Source organism: Anser anser (genome assembly GCF_964211835.1).
Source record: "Anser anser genome assembly, chromosome: 24".
NCBI classification, from domain to species: domain Eukaryota; kingdom Metazoa; phylum Chordata; class Aves; order Anseriformes; family Anatidae; genus Anser; species Anser anser.
Window position 1 is genome coordinate 7,290,123 of NC_139745.1, and position 10,274 is coordinate 7,300,396.

The 10,274-nt window shown below is 54.3% G+C and overlaps 1 protein-coding gene across 1 annotated transcript in view; it reads left to right on the forward strand.

Moving 5' to 3' along the window:
• Positions 1-9,837, forward strand: part of MACF1 (microtubule actin crosslinking factor 1) — a 143,250-nt gene extending 133,413 nt beyond the window's left edge. The window contains exons 92-98 of the mRNA XM_083809812.1: positions 190-352; positions 512-666; positions 917-991; positions 4,007-4,124; positions 5,284-5,495; positions 7,907-8,030; positions 8,297-9,837. Coding sequence (XP_083665938.1) covers positions 190-352; positions 512-666; positions 917-991; positions 4,007-4,124; positions 5,284-5,495; positions 7,907-8,030; positions 8,297-8,553 — 1,104 coding nt within the window. The 3' untranslated portion in view covers positions 8,554-9,837. The remainder of the gene's footprint in view (positions 1-189; positions 353-511; positions 667-916; positions 992-4,006; positions 4,125-5,283; positions 5,496-7,906; positions 8,031-8,296) is intronic.
• Positions 9,838-10,274: the final 437 nt, after the last annotated feature.

A 10,274-nucleotide genomic window follows, 5' to 3' on the forward strand; every position in this document is an offset into this window, starting at 1 on the left:
TGTTCGGGGAAGTCCGTCCGAGCAGCCCCTCGTGAGCGGGGCTCAACGGGGTCAGCCCTCCCGGAGCTCGGGCACTGGGTGTTAGCGGGGACCTGGGCACGGTCCCCAGGAGGCTGGTACAGAGGGTGCTGTGGAGCTGGGTGCCTTTCCTCCAGGGATTTCCCGCACTGACTCTCGATCTCCTTCCAGTTGAAGGAGTTTGCAAACTTCGACTTCGATGTCTGGCGGAAGAAGTACATGCGCTGGATGAACCACAAGAAGTCCCGCGTCATGGACTTCTTCCGGCGCATTGACAAAGACCAGGATGGGAAGATCACCCGGCAGGAGTTCATCGATGGCATCCTGGCCTCTAGTAAGTCCCCGTCTGCCTGAAACGGGCTCAGAAAACGGCCACCTCGTTGTGACGAGTGGCTGCTGCTGCTCGAGGACCGGGCTGCAGACCGTGCCCTGACGTCCCCAGCTCTGAGGGATGAGGTCTGCGCACCGGTTGCTCATTTCTTCCTCCTTCCAGAATTCCCCACAACAAAGCTGGAGATGACTGCGGTGGCCGACATCTTTGACCGTGACGGCGACGGCTACATCGATTACTACGAGTTTGTGGCTGCTCTCCATCCGAACAAGGATGCCTACCGCCCAACCACTGACGCGGACAAAATCGAAGACGAGGTGAAGCACCTGGCGGGGTGGGCGCTGTGGTTTGGGGTGGTTCAGGCTGCACGCTGGCGGGGGGGGGGGGGGAAACAAAGAGGGAAGAAAGCTGTGCTGGTGCTGAGCCAAAATAATTCATCCATGTATTACCGGTACCTACTGTGCGTTTGAAAGAAAGGCTGCTTAGGTTTGTATTTTATCCAAGCAATGCCTTGTGTCAGGGAGACTCAGACCCTGGCCCCTTACCTTTCTTTTTTATCGGCGGCAGGTCACCAGGCAAGTGGCCCAGTGCAAGTGTGCCAAGAGGTTTCAAGTGGAGCAGATCGGCGAGAACAAATACCGGGTAAGGCAGAGGGCTCTGAACGCTGTCCCAGCGAGTGCCCCCCAGGGAGGTTACCCGTGGGCTGCCTGCAGCCCCCCGTGGTGCCCAGCCTGGTGGGAGCCCTGGCCCTAGCCCCAGGGACCCCTGGGGACCTCGCCCCGTGTCACACCGCGTCCCAGGGAGGCGGTGGTGCCTCGGCCGCGTTTGCCCAGCGCTGTGCCCGGCCCCAGGGCGTGCCCCACGCCGGGAGCTGCAGGAGAGCATAAAAGTGGCACTGTTCTGGGGAGGGCAGCATGAAGTGCTGCATTCAGTGCCGCCGCCAGCTGCCCTTGAAGTTCTTCTCGTGGATGAGTGTACCTTACGCCCGTGTTTTTCTTAGCTCGCTCCTGAAGAAGGAGAATAATTTCCTTAAAGAATCTCTTTGTAACAGGCTCGGTGTTTATGTTTCAAATTATTCACCGAGGTAAACTTCTGAAGCAAGCTGGCAGCAAACCCGCCTGGTTTCCTGCGCGTTGTTTTCAGGACTCGCGGCTCGGCACGGAGGGGCTGAGCCGCAGCGCTCCGGCTGCGCCGGGTCCCAGGCTCGCCGGGCGCGTTGCCGCGGGCCGAGCTGCGGCTGCTGCCTGAGAACCAAGTAGCAGAACCCCCAGATTTCTAACTCCCTGCAGTTAACGGTTTTCGTGATTATTGCACTGTTAATCCCATAAAATGTTTTTCTTGTTTTTTTTCTTTTCTTTCCTCTTGCTCTTGACTTCCCCGCCCCCCTCCCCAACCCTTATCCCTCCACAACTTCTCTCCTCCGTAGTTCTTCCTCGGCAATCAGGTACAGTTTGCCTTGCAATGCTCTCACCTCTTCATAACAATCGTAGCTTGTGTGTCGTAACGCGCTCTGTCCTTTGTTGCTGTGGGAGGATGTGACCTGTAACGTGCTGCCTTAGAGAGCTTGTTAGCTGCTCACAGAGCCTGGTACAGGGGCGTGCGCAAGCTGGGATCGCCATCCAAAAGAAATAAAGGACTGCATCGTGCAGGAAAAAAGGGAAAAGTTCAATGGGAAAAATCAGGATTTGACAGAAAGGGAGAGATCTCTCTCTCCTCGGCTCCTTTCTTGGCTACCCTGGGGATGTCGGTGGCAACCTCTGATGGTGCTGAGCCACGGCCCCCTGCAGCAGGCAGCGCTGCTGGGCAGGTTTCTGCTGCCCTCGGGGCACGGCTGGCCCAGACAAAAACACGGGGGTAAAACACGCACGAGGGCTGTACCAGGCTCTGGATGGGTTTGGATTACAATCACCACGGAATGAGAACGCCAGGTCCACATGTTTAATCCTGTAGGTAATGATAACTAAACCTCCATCCCTGCTGCACCCGCTGAGTAACTCCTAACGGGAGCAAGGCTCGCACAAACCGCGCGTGTCCCCTTGGTGTGACCGCGGTTAGCGGGGCCGTGTGTCGAAGTGCCGGCTGCTGCAGTGCTCAGAGTTCTTGTAACAGGACTGGAGCAGCACATGCCCTTATGATGTGCCCACTGGCCCCTCACACAGGTTTATTTTTCACGTGGACTGATGGTGCCCTACCAAAAACATGCCCCAAAAGAAATAATCTTGGATCTCTGTAGTGAACGGATCCAACAGAGCTCTGGCTTGGTTTTAGACAGTGATTTTAGAAAAATTCTCAATGGCAACTGAAAAATAATGTAAATGTGGCAATGGAAATGAGAATTGACACATCCCTGGCTTTCCTTGGCACAGAGCAGCTGTGCTCCTCGGCTGTCTAGAGATCCGTCTGCCCTGGAACATCACTGCCCGGCGGGCTGGTATCCGCCCCGCTGACCGAGCTCTGAATGCGGTGCCCGAAGCATGCTGAGCCCTCAGAGTGAGGCAGCTCCATCCCAGCACAGCTGCAGCACCTCTCACGGCTGTGCTGGGGCGAGCGGGTTTTGGGAGGACCCCAAGCTGGGGACAGACCCCGCTCCAGCACCCCCGGGTGGCCGGGAACCTGCTCCCTCCTTTCCCCCCACCTGCAGTACCCCGTCTCGATGTGGCTTGCACTCTGTTTTCATTTTGTCTCTTGTTTTTTTGTATTGCTGTCCACCCAGGGAAAATGTTACTGCTTTTTTTTTTTTTGCCTTTTTTTTTTTTAATCATTCTGAAGGTGGTCTTGCTTCCTAAGAGTGGCTCCCCGACCTCCTCGTTGGAGCAGGGGCTTTGTAGGGATGGGTGTAGGGCGACTGCACCCCTGCAGTGCAGGAGGCAACCAGGAGCCTGGGCTTGGCTCTCCAGGAGGCTCAGGGAGCTTTGGGAAACAGCCGCGTGCTTCTGATCCGGGGTGCACTTGTTTGAAATTGCAGGTGTTTCAAATCACTAATGTACATTGCAATCACTAATCAACATTTCTGCGGGATTCCTGCCTGGATTCCCATCACTGCACTCACTGAAACATCCTCACGGGGCGATCTCCGCAGCGGGAGCTTTGTGGCTGGTGGGGTCAAGTCTGAGGCTCAGTGAAATCTTTGGGCTTCAGACTTGATCCAAGGTTTCTCGCTCAGCGGTGACACAGCACTGCCTGCCTTGCTGTTTCACCAGCCTTCAGTGATCTGTATCGGCCGTCTCTTTTCCAAGCAGACTGCACCAGGAGTGTCAGTGCATTGACAGCCTCTCTTTCTTTGATAACAAGAGGAAAACCTACAATTCGGGCTGCAAAAATCCATCCAACGGCCAAATTCCCAATTCTCATTTGCTGCTCTAAAAAATTCTGTCTTTTGCTTTAAAACTAAAGGATTTTGATAGCTGCATTATCTTAATACCAAGCAGCAGAAAAACTCCTGTAAATTGGTGCCAGCAAGGTATTTGATCCGTAAGAGCCTATCTGGGGAAACCGTAGAAGTATTCGATAGACCAATAACAGCATTTGGGACCACAGAATTTCCAACAGCTTAGTGGCAGGCGTGGTCCACGCGTTGCCCTGGTGCAGCCCGCAGTGGGAAGGAGCCGTGCTTCCCGACTCGTGGCCCTGTCTGAGTTCTGTTTCTTGGCTCCGCAGTTCGGCGATTCCCAGCAGCTGCGGCTGGTCCGCATCCTGCGGAGCACGGTCATGGTCCGCGTTGGTGGAGGATGGATGGCCCTGGATGAGTTCTTGGTGAAGAACGATCCTTGCAGAGGTAAGGCAGTTCCTGGGTTTTAGCAGCTGGTTGCCTTCTCTCCCAGTGACAGGAGTTTGAGAACTTTCCCTCTGTGGCTGTCGGTGGCCAGGCAGCACCAGGCACTCAGGGGAGCGGGTCTGGGCTATCCAAGCACGGGCAGGAACTGGAGAAAATGGATCCGAAGCAAACCACAAAACTGCAACTGCGAGGCACATTGGGTGGGGGCGAAAGTACTGGAGAGAAAAATTAGCAAGGGTTGTGGCCAGGAACGAAGTGCATCAAGGTGCAAGAAGGCAGGAATCTGAAATTCTCTCCCGTCAGCAGTGCTGACCTCGGTGCCTTGTAGGATGAGAGGCTTTGCAAGAGGATCCCCAGCATGTTTCGTGGGAGGGGAGGCAGGATGAGCAGAAGTGCTCTGGCAAAGAGGAGAGCAGCCGTCTGTGAAAGGGGGCCAGAGACCCTCCTTTCTGCCCCGCTTTTCCAGCAGGAAAGGAGCATTGAGCAGTTCTTACTGCAGCTCACTGCACGTGGTGGAGGTCGGGTCTGTTCTCCATATGCTCCTATCTCACCGGGGTCTCTGAGATGTTAATTGCTTCAGATGTGTCTTCTTCAGGCTGATGCTTACCCATTGCCTGCTTCTGTTATCAAATGGCTGTTGCTGAAAGCAGCATGATTTAAAGTGTGCCGCTTGCTTGGTGTAACCTTTAGGATTTTACTCGTGCAGCTCTGCTCCTTTGGCCTCCCCTGTTAACGCTTTGCAGCAGATGTTTTAGAGCGCTGACATCAAGGTTATTTCCATCCCTGGGTTATCTCAGCATGGTGCTGCTGTTCTGCAGTTGCTTCTTTGGCTTTGTGGTCCGTAAGGCATTGACTCTGAAATTGCTACCGCCTCCTACAAGGGCTGCTGCATGGCCTCGCTCTCTGCTGGGGCGTTGTCAGCTGGCCCAGGAGCTGAAGTCCACAGACCTTCTCCTGCGTGGTTGCCCCTTGCTTGTCAGAGGGAGACCCTCCAGCTCTTCGAGGCATTTGCTTGAAAATGTTAAGGTTGGCCTTTTGTGGGTGGTGGTCCCTTCTCTCTCTCACCTATCACCCAAAATAGATGAAGAGCCTCCCAAGCCCCAGTAACGATGTCGGGTCCGTGCAAACCTCAGCTCTCCTCTCCTGTGTCCCCTTCCAGCGCGAGGACGGACCAACCTTGAACTTCGAGAGAAATTCATCTTGCCAGAGGGGGCCTCCCAGGGAATGACACCGTTCCGGTCGCGGGGCCGGAGATCAAAGCCATCCTCCCGGGCTGCCTCCCCAACTCGGTCCAGTTCCAGTGCCAGCCAGAGCAACCACAGCTGCGCCTCCATGCCATCATCTCCTGCAACCCCAGCCAGCGGAGCCAAGGTAGGGTTTGGGCGTGAAGCCTTTCCCTTGCTGGTCCTTTAGAAGCCGGTGGCCTCCACGCCCGTCCCGGTGAGAAGAGGTGCTGCAGGAGGTGCGAGGAGGAGGAAGGCTGGGGCCTCATCAGTGGTCGTGGTCTCTGCTGGAAGATGTTCGTGGTGGGGTCTGCAGGAACAGTCCCGCTGGCTGTGTGGGTCGGGCAGGGTGGGATGGCTCAGGACGGATTTCCGCCTCGTTCCCCTGCACCACATCTGAGCAGAGCTCCCGCGGGCGGGCGATCGCAGCGTGCTGCAGCCACGAGTCGGGCCAGGGCGCAGGGAGCAGTGACTGCCCAGCCTCTGCTGTCCCATCACACCGTTTGCCATGCATGTTTTAATTGCATCATTTGTTCGTTTTTTTCATTTTTGAATTTATGTATTTCCCGTTTGGTTCTCTCGTTTCATTTTAGTGCTGTTCTCCCCTCATTCCAGATACTTTTCTGTTTCGTTTTTTTTTTCACTCACTCCCGCCTCTCCCCCCTCTCTGGATTTTCCATTTCACAGACTCCACATCACTTCTCTCGATGTTATGACAAACCCTGGTTGATAAACAGTAAAGCGGGCACCCCCCTGAGGGGATTCGATTATTCCGACTTCCAGCTTTCGAGCTCCGAGGTAGAGTATGGTCTCGTAGCCCCGAGGACCTGTCGGCAGGCTGGAGTGCGGCTCACAGAGAAGTCCTGCTTCCTTGCCTGTTTAACGCTTTCCTTTTGGTAGAGCAGCGCTTTTAGCACCGCTGACGCGAGGCCTGTTCGCGTTTTTCATGGGTTTCTAACTCGGATTAAGCAAAGTGCCAACCTTACAGTAAAGCACAACGTGCAGACTGCTTGCAGTGCACGTTTACCTGTTTTCAAACCAAAAGAGTAACATTTGTCACATTGTGCTTTTAAAAAAGAGAATATTTCCAAGCTTTAACAGCCTTTAAGCATTCAAAATAGGCCGCGATTGGCATTCAAAAACTGAAATTCAGCAGCCGAGTTGAGACTTGAAAATCAGCTACAGTGCATGCACAGTAACCACTGCCTTCGTTTCACGAAGCGATTGTGTTATCACCGTGTTGGTCATGCGTGGTGCATCCGGCAGTAACGCAGGCTGGCTGCACTTTGACGCTCCGAGGATGAATTCAGGCCGACACTTCAATCTGCCGAACGTCCCAGCCTGCTTGCCAACTTTTCTGACCCTGTGAATATGAAATACTTGGGTAGATTTTAGTGATTCGCTGATGGCAATGGCAGAATAACTTGATCTTGCTTGAAAGTGCTTTCAAACGGAAAAGGCGTTCTTCTAGATCAGCAGAAGCGCAGGAGTGCTTTCTGAATTGCCCTAAACCGCCTGCTTGCTGCTGTAACGTGTTTCTGAAGTAGGATCAAGGATGAGAATCGAAATCTGTGATGATGGGAATGATACCTTCCAATCATGTGTTAATGGATTTTAATTCCCACTGAGACCGAAGGAGAGCCCGCTGCTTGGCTCCCCTTCTGCTTCCCTCTCCCCCATTGTGGCTCCAGTTTCACGAGATGTAAAGATTTTTAAGCTTCCCCAAAATCACAGTGTCGTGGGGAGCAGAGGGGAACCTCTCCAGCTGCTGCTGTAAGGCTCCTCGAGAGCCACCCTGCGGCACCGCAGCACGCCGGCGGGGAGGTTGGGGTCGCAGGAGCGAGGTTTGGGGCACGCCGTGGGCTGGCGCTTCCCTGCAGCGCCCTCACACCGCCCCAAAACTGATCTTTGGTTCACAATAGAAACTGGAGCCTCTGGTTCTGGACAGATGCGGGCACCTCTCCCTCCCCGTCCCGCCCCCAGCCCTCCTGCCCCTGCTTTGTTCTGCAGCACGGGAGCAAAGCTGCGCTGTGCTGCTCCCCCCTCTCCATCTGCAACATCTTAAAGGTCACGGAAAGCCCGTTTCATGCGTGTCGCACAGGACACGACCGAAGCCTCATGACCGAAGCTGATCCACAGCCTTCCGTGTGTCCGTTTGTCGCTGGTGTCTTGCTGTCCAGCTGTGCCCGTCCCCTGGGAGCCAGCGCAGCATGCTGTGCGCGCAGAGCTGCCCACATATTGGGCAAGATGTCCCTCTCTCTTTGGGGAGCTCCTGATCCCAGGTGACCCTGTTGTCCTCCGGCTGGACAGCGGCTTTGCTTTTTTTCAGCCTGCAGCGCACAAACTGCCGCTGCCGTCCTTGTTCTCGGGATCCGGCTGCTTTTTGTTTTCCTTTTTCCAAGCGCTGCTGAAACGCCAGCTTGAGTTCTCCGTGACCGTTAAGATGGGTGTTCCTTAAATGTCCAAGTCCTTTTACTGCCCTGTGAGGTGATCTCGGCCGGTTACGGCAGGTCGCCGCGGTGCCATCTCAGCGATGCTCTCCGTGTGCTTCCTCCGCAGGTGACCCCGGCCGCGGGCAGCAAGCTGAAGCGCCCCACCTTCCACTCCAGCCGGACCTCGCTGGCGGGGGACACCAGCAACAGCTCCTCGCCAGCCTCCACGGGTGCCAAAGCCAGCCGGGCAGGTAAGCTGGGTGCAGGGGCTGAAAGCTCTCGCCGCAGCTGTTCCTTCTTGGCTGCTTATTTTGGGAGAGCAAATACCAACTGCCCGGGGAGCTGGCAGAGCCTGCAGCAAGCGGGGGACACTGATGCGTGCCGGGGGGGTGCCGCAGCAGGCGGGCTGTGTGATGAACCCCCCTTGGAGGGGCGATGTGCGGGCTAACGAGAGTGGCCGCAGCGGTGCTGCCGTTCCGCGTGCCGGTGCTCACGGGGCTCTGGGCTCCCCTCGCAGATCCCAAAAAGACAGCCAGTCGTCCCACCAGCCGTGCCGGGAGCCGCGCGGGCAGTCGGGCCAGCAGCCGGCGGGGAAGCGACGCCTCCGATTTCGACCTGCTGGAAACGCAGTCGGCGTGCTCGGACACTTCGGAGAGCAGCGTAGCCGGCGGGCAAGGCAGCTCGCGCCGGGGCATGGCGAAACCCTCCAAAATCCCAACCATGTCCAAGAAAACAACCACTGCCACCCCAAAAACTCCAGGCCCCAAGAGATAATACTGTACCCACGCCCTCCTGAAAGAAAGAAAACCCAACCTGTGTCCAATTTTTAACCCTACTACGTACATTGGATGTATATTTATTCTAAATGGGAGAAACTATATTGTTAAAAGTGTAAAAGAAAGTTGTGTTATGGAAGCTGCCTTATTTGTTTTTTTCCTTTTTTGTAAGTTACTATTTTCATGTGAATATTTATGTAGATAAAAATTGCCTCTTGGCGACCCCTGTTCAGAGAGGGGCCTGGAAAACTGAGATGTGGGAAGGAAAGAAAAAAAAAAAAAAAGAAAAAAAAAGGAAGCAAAAAAGGTCAAGATGTGAAAGTGTAAAGAAAAACTAACCTATAAATAGGATTTCTGCGCGGTGCAGGGTGTGAACCTGCTTTATCTTTTAGGATTGTTTCCTAAATGCATCTTTATAAACTTAACTTGCTGTCTCAGCAAGGTAAATTATATTTAAAAGCAAAGACCTGAATCCTACAGTGTTCAAGGAACTCTCTTTTGTAAATCACAGATACCTCAAGCAGAGAAACATGAGGTGAGGGGATTTGGGGCTTATGTTTCCATTTTTTTAAAGCTATGTGATTTTACCTGAAGAAAGCGGAGTTTGACAATAAAATTTGCACACACTACAGCTAAGGTCATTATAACTGCTGTCTTTAAAATACTGTCCCGGCAACTTCGTTTTTAAAGAACAAAAAATGCTGATGGGTTTGGGGAGGGGGTTCACGATAATGCTGTCCAGAAGAGAGCACGCTGGTAAGATTGCAGGTTTGGATCACAGACACATCCCTTAGCGGTGGTGGGTCCCGCGGGTTAGAGGATTCTTCTGGATTTAAGGCCTAAGAGACGACCCACCTTGTTCCTTACAGGATTGCTATTTATCTGCATCTCTTTTCCTATTTATTATTTAACTGGTCATTCCACTTCCAACCAGGCTGAGATTGATGTGACCTCTGCTCCTAGAAGAAATCTGGACTTACACGCACAGTTGCTTGTCCTTGAAATGAGTCTCACCAGCACACTCGCTACAAGTCCTGTCTGGCTTTTGTACGCTACTTTTTCTTTGTAATAAAATCGAACTGACCAAGTGACCAGGAGATGGGCGGAGGGAGAGGGCTCAGCGGAGCCCCTGTATTTATTAAATATTGTTCCTCCAGCTCTGACCGTGTTGCTGTGTGATTCTCTCAATTGGTTTAAATTGAGGCAAAACTGAAGCTCTACCAATGAATTGTTTAAAAACCAGACACATTTTTGTATTAAAATTGCTTGCGGTAATAAACAATCTTGCCTCCTACTTTATTCCAGAGTGTTAGTGTTTGAGTCTGGGCGAGGGAGCTGTCCCGCACGCAGAGGCGATGCCTGTGCGCCGCCGTGCCTCCAACTCGCAGCAGCCGCAGGGCGTCTGCACGCAGCTTTCCTTGCAGAGCGGCGCAGGGACCGGCTTCGCTGCCAGCCCCCAAACTGGGGGGGCTCTGGGGCGTGAGGTGTCCCTGCTCCAGGCATGTGGGTGCCCGCGGGTGGGGTGGGTGGATGCCCACTGCCTGCTGGAGTGGGCGTTTGCCAGCGGGATCGCCTGGTGGGGTGTACGCTGGTGGGGATGGGTGCTGGGGAGGTGGGTGTCCAGCGAGGTCAGCACCCAGGAGAGTGCATGGGGTGGGTGCCGGGCACGGCGGAAAGTGAGGTCGGTCCCTCAGGGGTGGGAGCACAGGGTGCGGTGTC